Below are 27719 nucleotides of genomic sequence, written 5' to 3'. Positions count from 1 at the left end.
GACAACAGCTGCATAGTCTAAGAATTTGAGTGCATCTCAGAAGTCGGCTTCATCCTAGAAACAAAGGGCACCTAAGAAGGTGGCAGCACCTGAGAAAGTTTCCTTATGAACAAACACCATAGGAAACTAGAGCGACAGTGGATGCTAGTGTCAAGAAATTCTTTCAAAAGCCAGAGCCTGAGAAGAAAATACCAATTCGTGCAGAAACACAGAAGATTTTCTTGAAGATGGCTAAACCTGTTGAGCGTAAGAGTAAATCAGATGGCGTGCACATCAACTGCAAGAAATACTTGAAGGAGTCTTCTATTGAACAGATATAACAAGAACAAAATTTAGAAAGATCTCTTGAAGATGCTAATATGACAAAAGAGCAATTTCTAGATGACTCTCTGCACCAAAAGCAGCCGAGAGATGGCAATTTAAGTTGGGCGAACACTTGGTCACGCCAAACATGTGGGACAATCTGACATATCAACTTAGGAAATTCCATGCGTGGTACATGAAGGAGTCACGGGATGGTAGAGAAATGTATGAGGCTAGATACAAGGATTGAGATTTCCACCACGAGGATGACTCTATTTATATATTATTTGAGGAAATATATCAGCTATACCAGCAAGATGGTCTCGACATATCTATATTTAGTTGTTGGACTCTATAAGTGTCGTATACATATAATTCACAGTATACATTCATATACCATTGGATTGAATGTCTTAACTTATTCCTTATGTAGAATGGAGGTACAAAGATGTAGGACGGAGGGCATTGACCATGTGGGATTCATCGATCCACATCATGTAAACCCGACAATGATGCAATCCGATTCAAAAGGAACCAAGGACTATACATTGAAGTGTATTCTGGAGCTACAATTGAAGAAATACATAGTTTTGCCCTACCACTTTGGGTATGTGTTACCGTCCATGAATGTTCTACTCTTTTTGAGCAATACATAGTTAAAAATTAGGACCAATTAATCTATGGTGACCTATGAGCAGTTATCACTGGATCATCCTTGTCATCCAGTTAGACATTAGCAAGATCGTTGTCTTCGAGTCACAAAATAATCCAAAAGAAACCTACCAACTCGTCATTGACTTCCTACAAAGGTAAAACCAAACCATTTTGTTATTACTTTAATATTTGTTTTGATTGAATCTAAGTCTACTTATGGTAATAATCACATAAATACAGAGTGTACCTACAATACATCAAGAAGAGTATTAGACACCGGCCATTCGCGAAAGAATGGATTATCTGACATGATTTTCCTTATAGGAAGCAGGGCTGGGCAATAATTTATGTGGTTTGTATGTAATGGAATTCATTCACGGATTCGACGGAGACGTGTCATACCAGATGGTCGATGCTGAGGTATGCGATCTACATCTTTGACTAATTTTCAGGTCTAACACGTGTTCATAAGAATTGATTTCTTCAATTCTTGAAATTGCAACTCCTCGTGTTGTCCAGAGATTGACTCAGGGCTATTGAAATCAACGCACTTCAAGAACAACTTGTCGGGTTCATCAATGATCAAGTCATCAGTCCAACCGGCAGTTAGATGAATTTGGCTCCACTCTCTCATTACCTTTATCCAGCAAGAAATGGCAGAGTTTAGAATATTCGATTAGCAAGAAACCTTAGACTATTTTTCATTGTTGTAATGAAACCTCACATGTATGCGGTGTATATATATATATCATGACGAGACTTGATATTTTAAAAATAAAATTTATATGTGCTTGTGTATATATGCTACAATAAAACTTGATATCTCATAAATTAAATTTATATGTGCGTGCCTATAAATATACCGTATACAATTGCCGACGATGGTCAAAATTTGAAAATACTATGGTATTGATGGTAACCGCTACATTTTGAAAAGGGCAAGAAATACCTATCAGTACCGATTGGTAAAACAAACCGGCACTGATAATGATTTTCAGTGCCGGTTCAATACCCGGTACTGATAGTCTGTATAAGTGCCGAGTAATCAGTGTCTGTTTAAAACTCACCATTGATGGAGATTTTAAACCGAAACTGATAAAGGTATCTGCAGCAGTGATAACATCTACTACAATCTGAAATTATATATGTGCCTCGTTTTCACTGGGATTTACCCGTAGAAACAAGTCCATGATCCAAAATGGATACTGGAGAGAGGATCATTTCAGTTCTTCGATCAGATTGATTCCAGACGGGTCCATTTTAGCAGCAGCAATGTCAACACCGGCCCATCTTCAGTTGCGTGCCAAACATACTAGATTTGTCAATTTGTCAAGTACAATCAACTACTAGTCAAGAACGATTCATACTTCAATAGTAGGTTGTGTTTCTGACCGGTGCACTCATGCTTGATACTATCATCTTCTTATATGCAATTCGTGGAAGCTTCTTGGATGAAATGAATCGCTATCTGGTCAACACGACAGTATGGCAATACAGTCTGACCTCGATTGTTGCTACATTGAAATCCTTCCGTGAAATATTTGGTCATGCATCACGGCCGTCAAATTTAGGCCAGATGTTCAAGCTGTTTGGTGTGTCCCAGGCATTATATTAGTATTTCTTTTTTCTCGTTTGAAAGGAATATTCTCTTTGTGATTTGGTGCTTGCCTTCCTCCTTGTGGACCTAAATTTTCAGAGCTTCAAATATGTTCAAATACATTATGCGCTCTTGGTTCATGGCTAATGGTAATTTCACAAATGTGTCCCGTCCAATATATTAGTATTTCTGATATTCATTAATTTTAATGCAATATCTTTGAGATTTTGTGTTTGATTTTTTCCTCCTTCCAGATATAAATTTTGAGAGTCTCAAATATGTTGAAAGGCATGATGCTCTGATGCTTCCTTTTGGTCTATGGCAACTGGTAATTTTATAAATATGTCTAGGGTAGGTATTTCCATTAGTGTCATTTTTTTAAGATGATGAAATAGACCAACAGGCATGCACAATTAGTTTTTTTAATCCTACTCCATTTGTTCCTTTTCCATCTGAATATTTTTTTCTCTTCAGATAAATGGATTATTGTTTTTCCCTCACAATTTCCTTTCCAACTTATGATAAAATCAGTTTGATGGAATATTACAAGATAGTATATCCATTATCTAAAAAAGTTGAGATTTGGTGGTTGGTCAAGGAGAGTAATCTCTCTTTTATGGGTGAGAGTATGCAGTTCTTGGACTCGAACAGCACTCTTGTTTAAATTCCAAAGATGAAGGCTAGGATAACCTCAAGTTATAAAAGGCAAACACTTTACAAGAGATAGTTCCCAATTGTCTAATTTAAACTAGTGATGATGTTTCACAGATTTAAAAATAATTTAATTCTCCAACATAAAAAATAAGTACACTAAAAAATATAAGGAACAAAATTTCTTAAAAAGCAGATTTACAAAATTTTGTATAATGTAGCCCTACTTTTGAAAGTAAGAGGTCATCTAAGGAACAATTGAAATGTTTGTTGAGGCACCATGCACACACCATACTCAGACACATACAAGTGCGCCCGCTATCAGATACCTACAAATAAACCAATAAAAACAGTTGTATATGTGTAAATTGTATGCACTATAATTTCAATCTTAGTGGATGAAGTCGTACCCTTACACCTCCCCACCACCCAACTAATAGGTAGTTCTAACACTTGAAATGTTAATGGACTTGTATAGGACCCCAAATTTAACGGATAAAACCTTTTTTCCTTTCAGAAATGATGTCTCCAAATAACGAGATAATCTAGTTATAGTTCCGACAGAAGTCATGAACCAATGGAAATACATTTATCTTGGTAACAATATGCTTCATCAATAATCCATGACCACACATGTAGATGGGCTGCTAGTGAGAACAAGATAAAATGAAAACTGGGAAAACTTGCATATACTCTAGAAAGAGAATTGGTTCTTGTAACTTCAGCATTTGGGAATCACAGCGACCAATCATAACCAAATTTAAATCAAGTTAGATACAATTTAGTCTACTAATTTTACCATTACATTACTTTTTGATAAAATGTTTAGAGTTCCTTAGTAATTTTATCTGATCTGTCTCTATTAGGATAAACACTTGCCGGAAGTATACCTGGACGGCATCATCAAACGCTAGGGAGGAATTGGGTTATAGATTGGGGAGTCTTAGAATATTGGTGAAGACTTAGATTAATTATTCTTTTTTCTTGCTTACAATGATGTGGGGCTACCCCTTTATATACAGAGGGTAGATTGTAATAATTCAATGCGACTCCTAACTTATCTCCTACCAAACTTATCTCCGAATAAATCAACTTGTATCCTAACATACAAAACTTAACTCCTAAATGTTATCTAATATTTCCAAATAACTAACTTAAAGATAAAGTAGATGTGGTGCTACAATACGCCCATATCATCACTCCCTCCCTCGGCAAGAAGCTTGTCGCCAAGTTGTGGTGGTGGCCATGGCGGTAGCCTTTGGCGGTAGCCTTTAACAGTCCCACGTTGTTGCAACCTTTGGACTTACCAAAATAGGGTAGGGTGATGTTGTAGCCACATTGGACATCCCCGTGGCACCCACCATGCAGCCCATTCATGGATGTGACCATTTTATGTGACACCATGGCTACCGCAAGTAGAGTGGACGCCATCATGAACAATGTCTCCTACTGCACCATGGCAGCAATGATTGTTGCACAAACATCGCTTCTTGCTTCTGCGGTGGTGGTGACTACTTCATGGGTGACGTCTCTTGCTTTGGCTACAGAACAGCGTTGAGAGCCTCAATGAATTCATGGTGCTCCTGCTTTGGCTCAAGAAAGGCACCAGCGGTGGTGACAACAGCAACTGAACGACCTTCTCCACCATTGAGACACGAGAAGATAGATGGGCCATCTGTTGCTGCTAGGTTGCTGCCAGTGAAGGGGTTGTTGTACTGGAGGGCATGCTGCTTTGCAGCGTTGTAAGCTAACTTGTAGTGTACAACAAACACTTGTCAACCACCGCTAACTGCGAGGATATGGCAGCCATCTATTATGCCAAGTCACTGAACTATATTTGCATAGTCTTCTGCATATCGGTCACCACCTTGGTCAAGGTCTCCATGGCCTGAGAGCTAGCACCCTCACCAAAGTTAGAACCTTACAATTATGATACAAAATGTTACGGTCCTTGGACCATTATGTAGATAGACATCCGCTGATAGAATAGTCAGGCAGTGTCTGTAGCTAGGAGAGGGATTATACTATAGATTGAGGAGACTTAAAATATTTAGGGGAGACTTAGATTAATTCTTCTTTTTGCTTGTTTATAATAATGTGTCATTGCCCCTTTATATAGAGAGGGTAAATTATACTTCTAAATCAATTCTAACTCTTAACTTATCTCCTACCATACTTATTTCTAAGCAATCCTAATTTAACCAGACTCCTAACTTATCTGTTACCAAACTTATCTCTAAATAAATCAACTCGAATGCTAACACACCAAACTTATCACTTAAATGCTATCTAATATTTCCAAATAACTAACTAAAAGATAAAGTAGATGCAGTACTACAATACGCCCATAACATCACTCCCTCCTTTGGCAAGCAGCTCGTCGTCAAAATATGGTGGCGACCATGGTGGTAGCCTTTTATAGTCCCATGTTGCTACAACCTTTGGACTTGCCAGAACAAGGTGGGGTGATGTTTTAGCCACATTGGGCATCACCATGGCACCCACCATGCAGCCATTCATGGATGTGCCCATTTTATGCGACACCACAGCTATCGCAAGTAGAGTGGACGCCAGCATGAACACTGTGTCCTACTACACCGTGGTGGCAACGATTGTTGCACAAACACCGCCTCTTGCTTCTGCAGTGGTGGTGACTACTCACTACTACAGAACACCACATATGTAGCGTCCCATCAGTACCGATTCAATAGTAACTGGTACTATTGACGTATCAGTGCTGATTCTTAAACTCCCACACGTTAACAACCATTGAGGAGTTAAGAACCTCTATCAGTGCCGATTCGATATACCAACCGGCACTGATGGGGTGCTACATTATAAAGCCCCATTCTCCCCCAAGCGTGACCAGAGCCCCCCCAAGTGTGACCAGAGCCGCTGCAAGCCCACCAGAACAGTGCCATTTGCCAATTTTTCCATCTCTATGGTTGAAGGATTCAAGATTTAGAGGAGTCAAGTACTCTAAGGTTAATAAGATGATCTATATTTCTTTTTAGATAGATTTACTTTGTAGATTACTCTAGGTTGATGGTGGGTGCTTGTTATATGGTTATGGATTTGGAGATGCAATTGAGATCTAATTGAGGAAAAGTTTGCAACTTTGTAATTGTTAGATGTATAGAGATGATATACATTTGATTCTTAGTTGGATTTAGTTGCTATATTGCTCTAGATTTGAATTTAGGTGGTTGTTCCTTGGTGTTGAATTATGGAATGAGCAATAGCTCCAATCCATAACCACTAGAACAGTCATTCGAGTGGCATCCTTGCAAAGAATAAAAAATTAGGGAGGTATTTGCAAATGCCCCTAAAATCTTGCTCCAATTTTCTAATATGTGGCTTGCGTATATTTTTAAAGTCTTGAATTTAAATAATAATCCAGTGGATTTCCTCTGTTCATTAATCAACGTAGTGAATTTAACACAATTGATAGAATATTATGTGTAGGAATGGCACGTCCACCCAAAGGTCGCAATCGGACATGACAACCTTTGGAAGGTGGGTCCCCTGACCATGCCCAAGTACTAGAAGGAGATGGGCCCTAAAATAGGGACCAATCAGGATGCGAGGTAATTTAATAAATTTATTCAAGATTTTGAAATGTTTAATGATTATAAGTTAAATGTGTTTAATTATAATAATTTAGAGTTGGACTGGTCATAGATGTATAAGGATCAAGGGCCAGAGTTCTTTGTTAGCGTTGAGGATTTTTTTAGGGCTGCCGTAGTTTACAAGAAGCCAAAAAGGAAGTGTGTCGATCACTATATGTTGTTCGTATGTCGACTGCAAGAACGAGAAGCAGTTTTCAAATATAGAGCAGTTCCGTGCACACTTGATTTGCAGGGATTTCAAGGTTGGCTATACGCATTGGACTGAGCACGGTGAATTTAAAGATGTTGGGCATGAAAGGCAACCAATAGTCGAAGAAGACATAAGCAATGATATGATGGCTAACGAAGACTTCGATATGCCGGCATTTGAAGATACTTTTGTCAAGAACGATGGAGGTTTGTCATGTCCCAAAAATGATAAGTTGTAATTAAGCATCGCTTAACCATTATCGCATGTGTTATCACTTGTGTTGTTACATAATTGTCCGACAAGTTTAGTTCGAAGGTGTTTTAAACACCCTAGAGATGGTTTAGAGCTCCTCAGAAAAGCCCTAGATCCTTTGGAGAAGAAAGGGAAGGAAAAGCGGGAATACTTAAAAAGATTCAGGACAAAACCCCTCTCGCGTTGTGACTGGGATCACCCACGGTCTGATCGCTAGGTGGCAGCCACGTGGGCTTGTCACGTGTGCTTGTTGCGGTCTGGCCGGCGCCCTCATTTTCCTCTCTCACACTCTCACTCTCTCATTTAAGGTGGTGGATTGCCTCTCTCACTCTGTCACTCCCTCATTTGCTCTCTGTCTCTCAGTCTCTCCACCCAACACTAGAAGAGAGAGATCCATTCATCGCATTTGAATGTTGGAGATTAGAGGTGAGAACTCCCATGAGCTTTTTGGATGACTTCCCCAAGTCTTCCCCCTCTTCTCCCTTACCGGAGACCCATTCATCGACCTCAAGCTCCATCACCACCCCGAGAGCCGATCTGCAAATCGAACCCTTCCTGAAGTGAACCCATCCACTAGAAAGCTTCAATACACTAAGGTGAGGCTTCCCCTACCGTTTCCCCATTGTTTTCGAGTTTGATTCGACCCTGATGTCATGTAGACCCAAGTTCAACCTAGCCTAGATCCAACCCATGGGGTATTTGGAGTTTAGCTCAGTGAATGTTGTCCAAGTCACTTTAGAAACACTCCACTAGTCCCATAGAACATTTAGGTACCCTCCATGGTCGAGAGTATCGCTGACAACCCAACAAGAGTGCTGCCGGCAAGGCCTGGCAGTTTGACCGCCACTAGGGCCCATCTGACCGCTAGTTGGGACCAGAAGCTCTGAAGTGATGGCTCTATATAGGGGTCAGAACGCCACTAGGGCTAGTCTGACCGTTGGTGGGCGATCTAATTGTTGGTGGGTGATCTGACCGCCAGATCAACGTCGGTTCGACCGCCAGCCCCCAAAACTCTCTGCTTGCCACCGGTTTGACCGTCACCCCAGGGCCGATTTGACTGCCAGCCACTGAAGGCTTGATGCACTTTAAGTTCACTTATCCGAGGTTTCACGCTTTGAAGCCCTAGTCCTTTAGCAGTCTTTTGTGAATGTTTTTGAGTCTCAGCACTCCGCTATTACTTGAGTATGCATTTTATGAATCCTTTTTGCATTATTCATTTATTTATGCATTGCACCCGTGTTTCTTTTAGAGAGCATCGATCCAACAGTTCAGGCAAGTGAGGGCGATTCTAAGGCACCCCACTTCTGCAAATTCTGTTCAGGTAGCATCAGTCAGCCAGTAAAGTAGCAAGGCAAGCAACTAAGCATATTAAACCCTTGTGTTGAATTGAATGAAGTCAAAATTTGATAAATTATGCTTATGTATGTTTGCATGAGTAGCGAGTCGATGTTGGGCAAAAATGGGTAGAACCTATGTTGTATTGCATATCCTGTACCTTGAGTTGTTAATTATCCTCATCCTTGTCACCTCAATAATATTGTTGATGTCTAGCCTAAGAGTTGTTCGACATGCTTAGCAATGCATAGGTCCTCGGTAGAAGTCGAGCGACGATGATGCCGTTATTCGCAAGCTTAGAGCTTACTTAATCACTATTGATTATGTTGTTGAGATGATTGAGATATGAGATTGAGAAAAGATGTGGGCTATGTTAGGGGTATCATCTACCCAGGAGGAGGTTCCTAGGGTAGTTCTGGGAGGGAGCCCGGATACCATAGACCGTCTTGCATTGGTTAAGCACCGACCGTTGGCCGCCCTTCGGTTTAGCACTTACCGTACTCACCACATGTTGATCTAATGGTAAGGTAAGCCGAATAACTCTATAGCTACGATCATCTAGGCCTGAATGTCAATGGTGTGAGCAGGCGGGCTTGTAGAGGTATCTAGTTCGCTCCAGGAGTAGTTTTGCATACCTCCACACCGAGCGATCCATGTACCAAATTGTTGGGGCTTATTGGAAAAGGTTGTCACGAGTACCCTCTTGTATGGACTTGTGTGGTCATACAATCTGAATGGTCCTCGTGTCATGTGGGTAAAGGAGTATCCCCTTGCAGTGTGTACAAACAGTTCGAACTACCGCGCTCTCGTTCATGAGCATGTCTTCTATCCATGCGAACCATCGTTGAGTCACGAGTTATGGTTTGTGGTGTGATATGTTGGTCATGGAGAAATGGTTTGTGTTACATACATGTTCATGATGGTTCTAGTTACATTTATGTGCAATTGGTCATTGCAGGGTACAATGGTTTTGTTGTTAGTTAAGTTTAGATGCTCATACATATGCTAGGTTACTTAAGCATATTAATGTACTTAACCTTGAGGCATTTTTCTTGCTAAGAGCTCAATGCATAATCCTTGGAGTCGAGCTATTTATATGTGCTCTATATGGATTAAGTCTTGCGAGTACCTTTGTACTCAGCTGCTCTATAGGTTTTGCAGGTGAGGAATAAGCGGTGTTTGGTTACTTCACACCTGACGAGAGTGGTGGCAGGTATGAGTAGTGCATCCTACTCAATTGGTGTGCTTTTGTGATGGAGCCTAAGGGCATATAGCTCCATCCTCCTTTTGCCATTTATAGCTTTAGCTTCCATTGTGTAGTTTCTTTTGTTGGTTAGGAGTTGAACAAGTTTTAGTCTCCTCCTAGCTCTCTTTTACTATAAATTGTAATATAATGATCCTCCTAGTAATTAATTAGAATATTATTTGGACGGTTCCCCCCATAAGGGGACACTTTTGTTGGCAACAATAAAGACGGCTTAGAGCAAATGTTGCGCGATGGGGGCGGGGACTTCACCAATGAAAGATGACATGAAAAGTTCCAGCGCATAGTAGAGGACTCCAAAACACCAGTTTACTCGAACTGTAAAGATGAGCACAACAAGTTGCATGTGGTGCTAACACTGATGCAAATGAAGGCTAGCAATGGTTGGGCCTATATGAGCTTCAATGAATTGTTAGAATTCTTGAGGGAATTGCTTCCAAGGGGAATGTGTTGCCCAAAAATATGTACCATGCCAAGCAAGTTGTTTGCCTGTTGGGATTGGAAGTAGAGAAAATACATGCATGTGGAAACGACTACATGTTGTTTCACGATGAGGAAACAGACTTGGAAGCATGTCGCATTTGCAATGCACCACGGTACAAGCGTAACATTGATGATATCGAGAGCGATGGCATAGGGGTGAAGAGAAAGAAGAAAAGAACCCCTATTAAGGTGGTTTGATATTTCCCTATAGTCCCCCATTTAAAGCAATTGTTCGGATAGTTGATTTGATTGAATCTAAGCCTACTTATGGTAATAATCACACAAATATACAATGTACCTACGATACATCAAGAAGAGTGTTAGACACCGGCCATTCACGAAAGAATGGATTATCCTGCATGACTTTCCTTGTAGGAAGCAGGGTCCGGGTAATAATTTATGTGATTTTTATGTAATAAAATTCATGGACGGATTCAATGTAGACGCAACATACTAGGTGGTCGATGCTGAGTTATGCGACATATATCTTGATGACTAATTTTTAGGTCCAACATGTGTTCATAAGGATTGATTTCCTCAATTCTTGAAATTGCAGCTCCTCATGTTGTTCAGAGGCCAACTCATGGTCAATGAAATCAACGCACTTCAAGAACAACTTGTTGGGTTCATCAATGACCAAGTCATTAAGTCCAACCAGCAAATTCCATGAATTTGGCTCCTCTCTCTCGTTACATTCATCCAATAAGAAAAAGCAGAGTTAAGAACCTTCAATTAGCAAGAAACCTTAAACTCTTTTTCATTATTGTAATGAAACCTCACATGTATGTGGTGTATATATACTGTAACGAGACTTGATGTTCTAGAAATAAAATTTATATGTGCTTTATATATACTGCGATTAAACTTGACGTCTTGTAAATTAAATTTATATGTGCGTGTCTATAATATATCGTATACTATTGTCACCAACGGCCAAAATTTGAAAATACCATAGTATTGACGGCAACAACCACATTTTGAAAAGGACGGGAAATACCTATTAGTATCAGTTGGTAAAAACAAACTGGCACTGATAAAGATTTTTCAAAGCTGGTTCCATACCCGGCACTGATAGTCTGTGACTATCAGTGCCGAGTAATCAGTGTCGGTTCAAAACTCGTCATTGATGGTGATTTTGAACTAACACTGATGAGGGTATCTGTAATAGTGACTGTATGGGTGACGTCTCTTGTTTTGCCTGTAGAAATGTATTGAGAGCCTCGACGAATCCATGGCGCTCCTGCTTTGGCTCAAGAAAGCTAGTAGGTTGTGGCAATGGCGGCAACTGAATGACCTTCTCAAGCTGACTTGTAGTGTCCAACAAACACTTTCACCACCGCTAACTGCGAGAATATGGCAGCCATTTATTGTGCCAAGTTGCTAAACTGTGTTTAGATGGTCTTCTGGATATCGGTCACTAGCTTGGTCAGGGTCTCCATGGCCTGAGAGGTGGCACCCTCACCGAAGTAGGAACCTGACATCTCTAATACTAAATTTTATGGTGCTTGGATCATTAAGGAGATAAACATCCCTTGATAGAATAGTTAGGTAGTGTCAGATGCTAGGGGAGGGATTAAACTATAGATTGAGGAGGCTTAAAATATTTAGGGAGACTTAGATTAATTTTTATTTTTGCTTGTTTATAATAATGTGCGGTTGCCCCTTTATATAGAAAGGGTAAATTACAATCCTAAATTAATTCGAACTCTTAAGTTATCCCTAAGTAGTTCTAATTCAATCGGACTCCTAACTTATCTCCTATCAAATGTATCTCTAAACAAATCAACTCAAATTCTAACATACTTTATCTTTTAATTAGTTATTTGGAAAGAGCATCTAGGATATAAGTTTGGCATATTAGGATTCGAGTTGATTTGTTTAGAGATAAATTTGGTAGGAGATAAGTTAGAAGTCAGATTGAACTAGAACAGTTTAGAGATAAGTTAGGAGTTAGAATTGATTTAGAATTGTAATTTTTCCTATCTATATAAAAGGATAAACACCTATCTATCTTTAAGTCTCCTCAATCTATAGTATAATTCCTCCTCTAACTTCCAACACTATCTAGCTATCCTTCCGATGGGTGTTTATCCTAACGGTCTCCTTCACAAAGAACTGTGGAATTATAGAGGCACATCCGTCAGACTACAATGATAAACGCCAACATGTACAACACGGTAGCAGTTTCAGTTTCGTGGCAAAACTACAAAATAACATGAAGAGTTTCTGAAAGACTTATGATGCCAAAGCATTCAATACGGTACTGCAAATTAGACGGCCAGTGGATTATTACATGGACATATACACTACAATTTCGACCGCCAATACTTAATAACACCTTGGACATCTTATTAAAATAGATGCAACCCTACATTAAACGATTAAGGGGGACACAAACACTGACAATAGACACCTTCGGATGTTCATCTTGTTGAAGTAACGATTGCCCAACCTAGACTGCAATATCATGCTTAATGTGTCGGAGCAAGACAGGGATGACAATGTCCGGAGAGCTAAGCTGGGGGAGATGGCCTTCGGAGGGCATCACCTCGACAATGGAGTCACCGCCAAGGTGCTTGTGCAGGTACTCAGACACAACGACTGGCACTGCGAGATCCTTGGTGCTCTGAACAATGTGGCATGGGACGCTAACGAGTGGGAGGAGGCCGCGCACATCACTCTGGAAGATCGTCTGGGCAACACTAAGTGCAATGTCTGGACGTATATTGAAGAGTGTCCGGCTAAACTCCTGAACTGCCACTGATTCCATGTCTCCTCCAACACACAGTGGTGCAAAACCTGAGCACCAGGCCTTGTAGTTTGATCGCATCGCCTCAAAGAGCTCATCAAGCTCGTCCTGCTCAAACCCTCCATAATAGTCCACATCATTGAGGTACCTATTTGTCAAAGCGGAATTGACTCGGTGAGAATAAATACAAAATGCAGTTAATACGTATGCAAAACAAGAAAAGAAATAGAAGAACAGATACTGAACAAACTAAACCACTGAGTGGACGAAGAAGTTCTTCTAAAACGTAAAAATTGGATAGTCTGCAGATATTCACCATGACAAACATGGTCCTCAATGGCATTTGCAGTAGCAGAGGAACTACATAGTTCAGATGAGGTCCACTACACTAGCATCTTCTCATCCAAGATGATGCATCATTTAAAGAAAGAAACTTTCAAGTTTGACCTACCTAATTAAGGTTCAGATGAAGTTGTCATTTGTGACAAAAAGTGATTTAATGCCACTCAAACATAACTTTTTGTTCACGGAAAAACATAACTTTTTGTTCACCGAACACTGGTATCAAATGATAATCATATAAGTTGGGGTTACCCTAGTAGACTAGGATGATGATTTTGTTTCAGTTTTCGTGGCAGCATGACCAGACTCGACAAGCCAAGTACAAGATTAACACACGAGATACGATATTTTTTTAACGAGGTTCGACCAACAAGCCTATATCCTCAGGGCATGACAACAAATGTTTCTTCTCATATTCTATTTTCGTCGATCTGCGGTTACAATGGTGGTGTCTTTTATTTAAAGGCCTAAAAATAAGAGTCCGACTACAATTTTATTTCAAGTCTCACCTAATTACAACTCAAATCTATCTGTAACAGACTTTGTACACATTCTACATAAATACAATAAACTCCACATTGGTGAATATACATGCCAACTTGAGTCACTCATGTGCGACCTCCATGTACCCAAACTTGAGCCATCCATCTCTGCTAGTGCAGATCCAGATGGGTGGCACAGTGAGCCATGCATCATCCTATGAATTTGCACTAGAATAAGGCCCATGTAGGTGTGTTACATGGACCTACATTAAGGTAAATTTTATACTTAATTATGTTGGCATATTAAATTATGTTAAGTTGGATCACCCTTGCTTGCAATTCTAGATCTGCCACCGATTCTCTGCTAACCTTGAACAACCTGACGAGGATGCCTCGCCGCCAAGAACAAATTCCGCAAAATTTACAGCTCCCTCTTCCATGACTCTACCCTTTAGCTTGTACTGATGAACACCCATCTTTTCACCTATGATCACAGTCTTGCCGTCCTGTATCACCTTTCAGATTTTCTTATCTGGCTCTATCTGATATAATCGACTTTCTTCATGCAAAATTCTAAATGAGAATAAATTACTCATAAGTCTCGGCACATGCTGCACACTCACAAGCACTTCTAATCCATCATACATCTTGAACATGATGTTGCCAACTCCAATAACACAGTAACTTGTATCATCTCCCAAGTGAGAAAGACCAAAGTCACCTTCATAGTATGAAAAGAATCACTTGTTCTTAGATGTTGCATGATGTGAACTTCCAGAATCTAATAGCCACGCTTCATCATAAGACTTTGCACTTGATGGTATGAGAAGATCACTATCACTTTCCAAGTTATCTTTCTTGGAAACCATAACATTTGCCATACACTTCTTCAATTATGGACAATCTGTCTTCATACATCATTAATCCTTACATTTATAGCACTATGACCCCTTCTTTTTCTTGTCAATCTCCCTACCTCGATCACCCTTCAGTAAAGTGTATCCTGATGAACCTCACTAGCATTGTTCTTCCTCCTTTGTTAATGAGCAAACAACATTGCAAGAATATCATCCACTTTGATTAGCTCTTTGCCATACGTTAATGTAGTGACCAAGTGCTGTTAATGTAGTGACCAAGTGCTCATAAGACTTTCACAAGGAACACAGAAGAATAATTGCATTGTCGTCATCATCAATATTCACCTTCACAAGGTCAGCTACAACTTCATTGATGACGTTTATGTGCTCAGCAAGATCTAACCCCTCCTGCATCTTTAACCCATACAATTTCTGTTTCAGATATAGCTCGTGAGCCAATACTTTGGACATGAACTGATTAGCTAATTTATCCTAAATCTTCTTATCTGATGATTCATCCATGACATACTATATAAATTGATCGGAGAGACATAACCTGATTGTTGCCACCACTTATGCTTGCATCTTCTCCCACTTGTCATTATCTACCGTGGTCGGCTTCGTCACATACAGAGCCTTCAGAATACCCTGTTGCACTAGCGGATCCTTAATCCTCATCTACCAAAGACCGAAGTTGTCAGTCCCATCAAATTTCATTACCTTGAATTTAGACACCATCGACGCCATTGCCTATTGTCGTAGACTGTTGAATCCCTTCGCTCACGCGTACCTCATGTGTGTTGACCGCCCCTCTGCACACTCACCCCCATGCCCTACCTAGACACACGACCACACACACGCTGAGCTACGCACACGTCGCCTCGCGCACTGTCTATGCACGATCCGCCACTCTCGAGCCCTGTCGATAACCACATCACTTGCACAGCATGCACCAAGTTGCCCCAGCGCATTTCCTCGGCTGCCTGCCTTTACGAGCTCTGGCCATGAGCCAACATGAGCCAGCTACACTTAGCCATGGGCCAACAGAGCTGAGCGCCTCAACTTGAAACCCTAGCCACCGTACGATTCTGCTGAGCACACCATGGCTAATGACCGCACTTTCGCTGCCACAAATCCTTCGATGCCCCCCATCAACCTCTGAAGTCCACTATGGCCTTCGTCGTCACCATCGTTGCTTCATATTGAGCATGCAACAACCGCTTTGATCTAAATTGACCTCCTATCAATCACACCGTGAGTCAAAGCCGCCACAATCATCCACGATGTCATCTAGCTACGCCACCAAACATGGTTGTCACATCTGACCGACACCTATCGAACAGCAGCGTCCAGTCACTATCAACCCAATCTCCATGCCTGAACGGATTTCCATTGATGCATCTCATCAGACGGTTCAAGCCTTGCACACTGTGGAGCATCTCCTCACGTCTTCCCTTAATCTTTTCTTCATATCATTGGTACCACTTGTTAGGGTTTTAACACACGAGACATGCTATTTTTTAGTGAGTTTTGGCCAACTTGCTTATATCCTCGAGGCATGATTGCGAGTGCTCCTCCCCTACAACGGTTGTGACTTCTATTTAAAGACTTGAAAATAAAAGTCTAACTATAATTCTATTGCTAGTCTCATCTAATTATAACTCAAATTTATCTATAACAGATCATATATGTATATTCAACACAAAAACAAGAGATTTATAAATCGAATGTCCATGCTTGACTATGACCTGAATTTTACTCCAAGACTTCTACATGAGCAGCTATAAGTTTAAAAATGACACGTAGGACATTTGCAAAATTTTGACATGACACATGAGTCAAGTCAAATAAAGTCTGACTTCCAGTTCCAACAACTACACATGCAAATCATGTTGTTTCTGCAGAGAAAAAAAATGCAATTTAGACCCTATGCTTGCACATTTATGTCACTCGGTCTTGAACTTGCGAACTAAAATGTTGGAACTATAAATGTATAACTGATTCAAGGCGAATCTAACCGATTCAGCAGGCAAAGGGACTGTGTAACTAGTGTTAACTGAACACGAATATAGGTGTCGAAATCTAACTTAGATTCGGATGTCTGATTCAGCAAATAAAATTTGGACACGTAAAATATAATTTAGAATCTAACATGGGTGTTGAAATCTGACTCAGATTCAAAGTGTCTGATTCAGCAAAAACAATTTAGACACTGGTATCAAAGTAACATTGAATGTAACAGGGGAATGCCTACACGAGGGCAATGGTGTACAGATGTACACCCAATTTTTTTGCAAAAAATTAAGTATATATCATATTTTTCTTATTCCCGTGGGCCTTTGCCCTTTTCTTACTACCATAGGCACAGCTCTCAGTGGTCCAAGTGGTCAAGCCCAACATGACAACACTCAACAGCCCAAACCCAACATGGCAAGTCGGCAAGTCTCCTAGTGGCCCAATGCCCAACAACAAATGGACAATCTCTAATTTCCTAGATGTGCCACTACTCCAGGTGGCCCAACACCCAAACATGTGCATGAGAAGGAGGGCAACATCACCGAGCCTGGTGGTGGCGCAAGCGCGGGTGTGGCTCAAACACGACCGTGCTCATCAGCATCAATTCACTTCTGAATGAGCTACAAGTTGCACAGCTTTGATCCCCCTAAATATCTATCGTCAGTTTCTCACCTTTAATTTTTCAAAGATGTTATTGCTAATTTTTTATTTATAGCGCTTTAATCATAATTTCTGAGTAAAAGACAATTTTTATTCCTTGTATTTGATTTATGTGATCATGTGACATGCTGTCCTTTACATTTCTTCCCTACTAAGTGTTGATGCATGAAATAAAAAACCAATGCGATATTGTGATCAGAAAACATACAAAATTTACTTGAATCATTCATTTATTTTACAATCTGCGTTTTCATACTAATAAATGCTACTGATTTTTCTCAAAATATTATCGAATATTTTTTTTTAGCTAGCTATGTACATCTATTATTAAAGGTTGCGCCGGCCACTACTGTGTAAGCTAGGGTTCCTTAATCCAATAATAGAAGGCTATGAAAACCATCATACAGGTTTTATATCTGTTGTAGCCACAAAATCTGGAATATGAACTATGATTCATGGATCAGCTAGAAATAACCACCCAAGATTTTGATAAGAGCGTAAATTCAGTTACTTGTCGGTCATGCCGACTTATTTATATCTCTTCTACTGAAAGAACCGCTGTCTCAATTTTAGAAATAATAAAAAAGGAAAAGAATAATAGTGGTTTTTCAGAAAAATGGGACATGAGACTGAGAAGGCATTCTAAATAGGTCCAGTTATTGCTTTACACAACGAATAGAAATTCAAACATCAGCAGTACCAAGGAAGTGTACAAAATGGTTCTCTTGTTCTTTCGTTATACTCTTTTGTTATATTGCGGAATCAAGGAACCCCAAAAATAATAATTATGCAAACATACAGACAATATAGATGACTCAAGTGAGAGGACAGCTCAGGTGGTCAATATAGATGACTCAAGTGAGAGGACAGCTCAGGTGGTCCTCTTTTACAAAATGTGTGCGGATCTTAAAGCAAACTAGAGAACTAACTTGGGCGCAAATATGGTAAAAAGAATCTGACTCGAACAAAATAGATTGAAGCCAAAATTTTGCGTTAGATGACATGAAAAATATTTTTATCCGATCGTAAGTAATCCGAATCCATCTTCATCCTTAATTGACTGAAGACAATTAGTATAGACGGCTTACACTCATCTTAACCCGAAACCTGCAGATACAAGGAGCATTGGCCATGCTAAACTAACTCAGCATTAACGCCTAAAGAAGAGCTGAGAGGTAAGCGCCTACAAAACAGGAGCATGCAAACGGAAGCATGCAGCCGAGAGGATAGGAGCATCCACATCTAGATCTAGTAAAATATATTGGTTCATGGAACTCTCGCGATCAATCTGATTTGATCAGCCATTGTATGATCATCTCATCTCACACAAGTTTTGGCAAGCAGGCGATTGAACTGTGCAGGCCAGCGGTGTACGCTGCTACTTCCGGGGAAGACAAAGTCATCTCTACGGATTATCCAAACAAACTAACTGGCTCCAATATCTCTCGAGTCTCTCCAATATTTCATTACTTGAAAAAATAGCTCCTGTGACAGGTAATAACCGTATTAGTTATAGGTTCCGCATCCGTCATTGATAAATTGTCATTAGTGATAGCTTACAATCCATCACTTATGAGATTATAGGTAATAGGTTATAGCAGTGATTAGTCATTAATAACTGAACATGTATGATGGATTATGATTGATGAACGTTTCGCGTTTTTGGCATGAAAAGAGTAAAAAAAATATTTTTTCACCTGAGAGTCAACACAGGTGCTCATCACATATGCCCCACAAGTCACGCCTTTTTTCAAACTATTTTCTAGCCTGTGTTCCATGGATCTCGAACCCGCGACCTCTCCTCGCATGCATAGCTCCTTTATCATCTCACATATAACCTAGTGATAGACACTAGAGATTTTATCCTTTTAACCTTCTTTATCGAAGGTAGATGACGGGTCATAACCATGACCCCATCACCTATGACTGATTAGTAACGAATCAGAACCATGACCTACCACTAATGATTGAACTTTAGTGACAGGTTGTAATCTTGACCTATCACTAATAACTGATTTTGCTCAATTTCGTTGAGGGTTATAATTTACACATAAAAATTTTCTTCATCTAAATTTGTACAAATATTTTATGAATTTCTTAATATCTGATCCAAATGATCATAATTTGATATGTGACCCGGATTGCCTTCGGTAAAACGGGCATAACTTTTATATATGGACTCTGATTTTGACATTTTTTTTCCCACTTCATCAGGTTCGGTAAATTTTTTCGAGGCCAAATTCGACTTGAAAGATTGAGTTCTGGTCCAAGTTTTTGTACCATTTTCAGAATATACATTTGTGTCTATAGCCGTCACCTCTTACATCCCACATGAGAAAAATGTATAATGGTTCCTATTATAGTGATGCTGAGATGACGAAAAATAAGACAAAAAATAAAAAATATTTTTGAATTGGTCAATAGTGAATATAGAACAACATGGCTGGCTATTTCCTTAGAAAGTCTTGTGGTGATCCTGTTGAAGTTAAAACTATCCACTTTGAAGTTATTAAAAACTCCTACATGCAATATGTATTTCTTTTCTTTTACAGTTTTCATGAGCAATCACCTAAAGACATCAAAAGATCTAATAATTCATCTCTCCCATCACAATTTTTTTCTCCTTTTCTTTTATTATATTCTTGATTTTGTTTATGTGTGAATAAATTCTTACATTTCGTGAATATGGATTTACAACTTGTTGAATATGATTAGCTAATATATCTTTATATTTTGTTGCAATTAAATACTCATTTGTCACATTTGTATTCTTATCAAGATTAGGTTTTCGGGCTTATATTTTATCCATAAGTCATTGGTGCTACACAAGAAAAATAAAAGACGAATATCGTCATTAGTAACGGACCACAACTTATCTATCATTAACTGGCCTAGGACGACCCGTCACTAATGAATTTATCATTAGTAACAAGTTATGATACTAATGAATTTATCATGAAGATCCATCACTGATAAGTCATCATTAGTGATGGGTCACAATTATAACTTGTCACTATTATTATTAGTGATAAATCATATTACAATTTGTTATTATTTTCATATCTCCATATCTATTTTTGACGTAGTGTTTGTGCGAGTACGATATGCCCCTCATAAAGTAACATAATCCGCTTCCAGATCCGCAGACATTTTGCAAAAGAGGGCCACCGGAGTAGATCTCCTCAAGTGACACTTTCAAGACCATAACAAGTACTGACTGAATAATATTAAGTTCCATCAAATCTTAAGCAGGACCAATGTCCAATATTAACTCCATCTTGAATAACTATTGGTCTCTGATGTCTATCAGTTTTAGACTTTTAGAAAACGAACATCCCCGGAACTGAACAGTTTGTAGTTTGTGCTACGTACTGCGGATTACGGTAACCACCAGTGATCCTCTTGTTTAACTTCCTATCCAAAATGCAACTAGCATTTTAAATCTGAAAAGCTTAGTGACAAGATTAATCTTAAGCTAGCAAAAGGCACGCAGTTAGCCACATGCAACAACCTTGCATAAATTGAGTTTGCCACCTTCCCGGTAGTTATATGGCGGTATGGCCCTATTTCCTTTTCAACTCAACTATTTAATTTAAGATTTAACAGTTTGACTCTTATTAATCTCTACTTTTTCATTGTCAATTCATGGTTTACTCCCTCACTCCGCTGAGGTGACTTGAGGGTGCCTCGCCCACGCCTAGAACCATCTCCTCCACCGGCCTTGGCTCGGCCGCTGCCGCTATCACCGGGCCAAGGGCGGCACCAAGCAGTGGCCACCCCGTTTTCTCCCCCCGCCTATCTCCCACCCTTCCTTTTTTTGGTAACGGGTAGGCTACGCTATCCTAAAATAAAATTTTTCTACCGCATTCACCCAGAAAACCATGGTAGTAGGAGGTCATAGATCGTTACCGCTCGACCCGTAGTGCAGCAGATAAGAGTTGGAGTAGACCAATCCAACGTCGTGCGCATCAAACTCAACGAGCAGCTTCTCGATCAGATCCATGACCAGTGCCACGCAGGTGGTCACGCTCCCCGACCAACTCCGAGCAGGTGGTCGTGCTCCTTGACCAATTCCTCTACTAACTCCTGATTAGGTCTGTCACGTCCTCGACCAGTTTTGAGTGGTCGTGTCGTGCTGTCCGACCAGATCTGAGTGGTCGCGTTGTGCTCTGTGATCAGACGAGCAGGTACGACAACCAGTTCGTTACAGCAGGCGACCGGTTCCGAACATATCGCGATCAACTCACCGAGAAGATCATCGCTATAATAGCAGCATCGCCTTTACGGTATCCACATGTACTGGGCAGAAACAGTGAGCGACGATGTGCTAGCATCGCATGCACGGCTAGAGTTTTGGGAGATCCTGTAGAAGGTTGCAGCTAGGATTTCGGAGTGGCTCAACCTTAGCACGCTATACCCATGTCTCTCCTTATATAGAGCTCGCCAATGGGCTCCCACGTTGGAAGCCTTTTAGGACTTATCATGGATCACAATCCAATCAAAACCCATATACGGATCCAGTTTGCTTGTTCTATTCTAACCCATTAAGTGTGTGACCCGTTAGGTTCATGTACAAACAGCTACGACTCGAAAACTCTTTCCAAACTGAAATTAATAGCGATCCCTAGAAGGACATGTTGACTCTCGAGTATACACAAAAGATCATATCAGCTGAACTTTGATTTACACATGCACCGATCCCTTCGCCTCATGATACAAGTCAAGCTCAAGGCGAGATACATGTCACCCTTGTGATAGCTCGACCATTCACTCAATCAAGTAGTGGATTCATCTTGACTAACTTTTTAATCATATTGGCATAGCCATACACTTTCTCGATCCAACTACCTCGAGGGGGCTAGAGATATCTCTCCTGTTATCAAGGAGGGGAAAATTCCATCTTGATCACTCACACCCCATGACATGTTTCATGATAAGTCCGAAAACTACCTGTATGATTACCCAGTTACGAAATAGCGTTTGACAGGCTCAAAATATGTCACTACACATTTTGGGAATCAATGATGATATTAGGTCTAAGGATCCTGCATGTACACTATTTGAAATAACAACTGATGGTACATCATAAATAACAATCCCAGCAGTATCTCAAGATGGGTCTATCCAACATCATGTTCTCTAATATAAATGTTCACATTATTGACTCAGTATCTCTAAACCTATGATCCATGAAATAAGATCATCAATCAATACATGTGCTGGTCTTATTTATCATCATAATGATATGTGACTAAGGATCGACTAAGAATAATATCGTGATATAAACAAAGATTTTAATGAACAAGTCACATACTTGCTAATCAATATAAAAGGTAGTCATTTTTAGAATAACATATTATTCAAAAGTACATTAACATAGATGTGTGATATAATCATCTTTATGATTGCCTCCAGGGCATATCACCTTCACTTTTGATTCTGTTGGTGGCGGTGCAGCTGGGTCTTGCGACGGCTTGTCCATGGCAGGCCTCTCCCCAATGGCGGGCAGATTTGCTCCGTGTGGTGGTGGTGGCCAGATCTGCTGCAGCCCCCTCATGCATTGCCTTGTTTCGCTAGAGGCGGCGTCCGTGTAGCGGCGCGATGTTGTTGCGTTTGCATGTGGGTGGTCGTGGTAGTCGGATCTACGCTGTTTACCTGCGCCAGTGGTCTGGATCCGTGGGTTCTCCCTTCGAGGTGGTCAACTGGTGTCTTTGGCGGTGGCTAGCTTCGCCGGATTCTGCTCGTGGGGGAGCGGCACTTGTTGGTGTCGGGGCTCGGTTTTGGGCGATGTGGCGCGTGGCGCCACAGGGCCTTCTAGTGCTAGTGCGGTTCAGGCGTGCGACGACGCCAGGCCCGACGGATGTGGCTTCTGCTCCGTCCGGCTCCACTCTACTCTAGCTTGTTGTAGGTTTTTGACCTGAGCTTGTCCTCGAGGGGGCTGGCTTTTAGCGGCCAGATCGTCCTCGGTCAGATCTTCTTGGCTTCGTCGGTTTTGCCTCGGTGTTGTGCTCGGTGCCGAGTCTGTCGCCCTACTGAATGTGGCTGCGCAAGGGTGAATGCTCGTGCACTCCCCCATCATTTTGGGTTGCACTGGCTGTGCTATGCTGTGTTGTGCTAGCTAGGCTGGGCCATGCTACACCGTCTTGTCACACTGTGCTGCTGCGTGTAGGCCATCTTCTTCGCTGGTGTCCTACAACTACACTGCTCCATCCCCTACTCACCCCTTGGCCTGGGCTGCTCCCAGCTTCTCCCCTCCTTCACGGTGGCACCTGATGGGGCTATGGGATCTCCGGCTCAGGGGAGGTGTTGGGGTGGTGCAGCTACAAGGCTTGCTAGTTGTCAGGCCCTGGCGTGGTCTCACTTGGCTTCTGTCATCTTGTGTAAACTTTGAGATGGAGGAGTCGCGAGCAAAAGCCTTGATCAATTGTGTACCGGTGCCGATGACATTGGTGTCCCTCGGCGTCATCTCCTTCCTTAAGGCGTCATTGGGGCGAGTCCGCCTCTCTTATAGCTACTCTGAGTGAAAACCCTGACCGGCTCTCCGGTTGAGCGATGGTAGCATCATTGTCGCTCCCTTCCTAAAGGACATCACCTCGAATGGCCTCCGTGGTCTTTGGTGTCCCTATTTCCTTTTGTAGGTTGACCCCTACGTCCTCATTTCACAACGGATCTTCATTCTTGATTGGCACTTCATGATAGCGTTTTGATTCAATGTGCCCTCATCTGAAGGGACATGTTACCGACCTATGTCATAGAGAGGTGCGGTGAAGGAGCAATGCTCCATCGACTGAGTTGTGAGTATGCAAAGAGGTGCGGCGTGGGAGCAAGATTCCGCCGACGGAGCTATGAGGATGTCTGTTGTTTGGTTGAGGTTGGTTAGCGTACGAGTTAAGTTGGGTTGGTCTTCTCCGCTATCTGGGTGTGCCTTTTGATGTGACTATCGTCTGTTGAGTTAAGCTCGTATTGTCATCATGGGGTTTGTGCCGATTTTGCTCTTTTAAACCGTGTATTTGTTAAATTTTTCATTTCCGAATTCTCTTATAAATTAAATCAATTATTCTTTTCTGATGCTTAGCGCGCCGGGGCAGTTTCAACACTCATCTCCTATCCGTAACTAAATTAAAGCGGTCTGAATCATGCTAACAGCTATGAGTACCTATTGATGGCTAGATCACTATCATCCATAAAGTTCTCTCACCAGCCACCTCACATGGAAAGGTGAGTCCAATATGCATCCTTGTGTCGTAATAGCTTCATGACAATTGATCGCATCAGAAAAAAATCAGTGAAACGACAAGAGCTTATCCTTTGAAGCAATATCTTCACAGCAAGTTACTACTCTGGTGACCGACATACAGTAAACCATAAGGCTATTTTTAATATTTTATTTCTTAGATGATATTTAAAGAAAAAAGAAAATAAAAAGTTTGGGTTAAAATAAACTTTCAATGCATATATTTGTTGCTTATTTTTTAAGGTCTTCTAAAACGATTTATTACCTCACAATTATTTAGGATTGTTAAAAAAAATTAGCTTCTTTCATAAGTAAAAATTTCATCACTCTACTCTCTAAATAACTTATCATATCAGTATTTTACTTACGTAAACATCTAATTATGTCTAAGAAGTCAGTTATATTGAAGTATTAGGAGAGATCTAACCCATGCATTAGACCCACTAATTTCCCCATAACGACAAGCCGCAATCTGCGCCCAAATCTAAAACATTCCTTCATGAGGGTAGCCCTCCCTACTACCATGCGGGGTAAGGGAGCTCTTAGAACAATTCACCAAAATTAAACGAAGAGCTCCCATAAGTCAACTCCCCAAAATTAAAGCTCGTTGCAGGCCAGCACAGTTAATTGACTATAGAAGGGGAAATAAGCAAGCAAACCAAGGGGAGGAAATGGGATTACCTAGGCGATGCGGAGAGGAGCACGAGCTTGGTGAAGAGGTCCGGCCTTGAGATGGAGGCGAGCACGCCGATGACGGCGGAGACGGAGTGGCCGACGTAGATGCAGGACTTGACGCCGAGCTCCTGGAGGATGGCGAGGAGGTCGAGCGCGTAGCCCTCGAGCGTGGCGTAGCGCGAGAAGTCGAAGTAGTCCGGGTTGGTTGGGCCGGCGCCCATGGTGTCGAAGAGGACGACGCGGTAGTCGGCGACGAGGTGCGGCAACAGGTGCTTCCACACGGATTGGTCCGTGCCGAAGCCGTGCGCGAGCACGATCACCCCGCGCTTCCCCTCGCCCACCACCCGCAGGTTGTGTGCCTCCTCCACGATCCCCATGGATTTTTTTTGGAGGTGGTTGCTCGAGCTCACGGGGAGGGGAGAGGTCGTCGGGGCAGAGAGTGGTGGAAAATGGATGAATGGTGGGCGTTTTAAAGGCCGAGGGGTGGTCGCGTGGACAGGATTCTACCCTGCCACTCGGGGAGGGGAGGAACAAGGGCTTTTGGGGAAGATTGTTTGCGCACCGGCAGTGTTTTGCCTATCACTTTCACTCCTCGTGCGTCTGCAAGATCGGTTCTGTGAGGGTGTGAATGTGATTAGCAACGGGAGACGCATGCTGCCTGTGGGACCACATGGATGAGTGATCTTGACAGCGATTTAGCAAGGGAGAGATACATACTATTATTGTTCAATACAGTCATCCACGATGCGACTCCGGTGTGACGATGATATATAATTAATATTATATATTATATATATAAAGTGACGATGATATATAATTAATATTATATATTATATATATAAAGTATATGAGGATTGAATACATCTTATTTGATATGGAGCTAATCGTGGCCGTCACAAAGTAAGGTATGTAGACAATATACTTGAAAGGTACTCATCCTGGATATAGAATTTATCCCTTATCTAAGAAGGATTCCAAGATCATCGAGAGTCTAACAATCTGATTATATAAGGCAGGGAGAGGGGTATGTTCAAGACAACACAATTTAGAATGAACAATCACAATTAAAGCACAAATAAGCTGCACCTTCACATCTCCGAATTCGTGAAACCCTCATCAAGTAGGAAACCAACATCCATCAAAAATTCGCAAGCCCCCTAGTCGACTAGATTTTAAGCCTTAGACATTTCAAAATCTGCCTAGTTCTTAGGATAGACCAACCCATATCAACATTATACTCTATGATCTAAGAATAATCAAGGAAAGAGAGGACGTAGGGCTATTACTCAACTGGGGGGTCTAAACCTGTATAACTCTGTATCTCTGTTTGCAAAATATTTTATCGACTTCGCAGGTATCCCTATTTTTTATATCAGAAAACAATGGGCAACTCATGTACAAATCCTTGAAAATTGGTGCCGTCTATGGGGATACGAGCAAAAACTATCACAGAATCAGTGAAAACGGATAAAGTCACAGATGGATTTTTAGGACCCGCCACTTACAAAATACCCGTAGACGGTTAGTAAGATAGACGTGTCTATAATAAGACCACCGTCTAGGTGTGTCTGAACTCATAGACGGTTTTTATAAATCCATCTATCTATATCATACAGACAGAGACGATGTATAGAAAACCTCATCTATGGTTTTGTCACAGACGATTTCTTCTAAGATCTATCTGTATGGTAGACACTGACCGATTAATATAAAAACCCAAGTGTATTTAAGGACCTAGGAACTATTTTCAATTTGACCGCTGGTCTCCCCTGACACTTTTGGCATCCCACACACACAACCCGCTCGTCTCCCTTGGCTCTTTGGCTTCTCACACACACAACACACTCGTCTCCCTCAATATAAAGCGAGGAGGAGTGTTCATCTTCCTCTTTCAACTCCTTGACATCCGAGTGTTCATATCTTGATGCACGTTTACCTGATCTTCCGAAAAGTAATATGATAAGTCGATTGGTGGAGTTTCGATGTTGATGATCCAAAGACTCTGAACAGAACAGATCGAGAACCCTCGCGACCACTACACCACTACTCCATGGTTATCAACCGTGCCAAGACGTGATTGATCTCGCTAAGAAGGCTTTTTCAGCAAGCGAATCGAGAATACAAGCAAGAACAGGTAGATACAATCTGAATATTCCTAATTACCAATGAAGTGGTCCAGTTGATGTTCCACAAACCAAACAAGCGATGAAATAGTATAAAACAATATAATCTAAGCAAAACCAAAGCCTAAACTACGACGGCTACTGTGTATATATAGGGGGGATGTGAGGAGGTCAACCTAGAGTTATGCAGCCATGAAAGAGGCGTACACAACCTGGACTCCGA

At 41.2% G+C, this 27719-nt stretch overlaps 1 protein-coding gene across 1 annotated transcript; it reads right to left on the bottom strand.

Moving 5' to 3' along the window:
* Positions 1-12498: 12498 nt before the first annotated feature.
* Positions 12499-25917, bottom strand: LOC133915910 (probable esterase D14L). Its single transcript, XM_062359302.1, has 2 exons — positions 25380-25917; positions 12499-13255 (listed from the first exon to the last, which is right to left on the bottom strand). Exons 1-2 carry the CDS (start codon positions 25748-25750, stop codon positions 12811-12813), a joined length of 816 nt encoding a protein of 271 aa, XP_062215286.1. The 5' UTR covers positions 25751-25917; the 3' UTR covers positions 12499-12810.
* Positions 25918-27719: the final 1802 nt, after the last annotated feature.

Source organism: Phragmites australis, chromosome 4 (assembly GCF_958298935.1).
Source record: "Phragmites australis chromosome 4, lpPhrAust1.1, whole genome shotgun sequence".
Classification (NCBI taxonomy): Eukaryota; Viridiplantae; Streptophyta; class Magnoliopsida; order Poales; family Poaceae; genus Phragmites; species Phragmites australis.
This window is presented reverse-complemented; position numbering and strand designations above follow the sequence as displayed.

Excerpts from the sequence above, each read along its gene's own strand:
- LOC133915910 (XM_062359302.1), bottom strand. The coding sequence starts at position 25,750 with ATGGGGATCGTGGAGGAGGCACACAACCTGCGGGTGGTGGGCGAGGGG. Across the intron at positions 13,256-25,379 it reads CTCCTCTCCGCATCGCCTAG|GTACCTCAATGATGTGGACT; the intron begins GTAATCCCATTT and ends TTTGACAAATAG.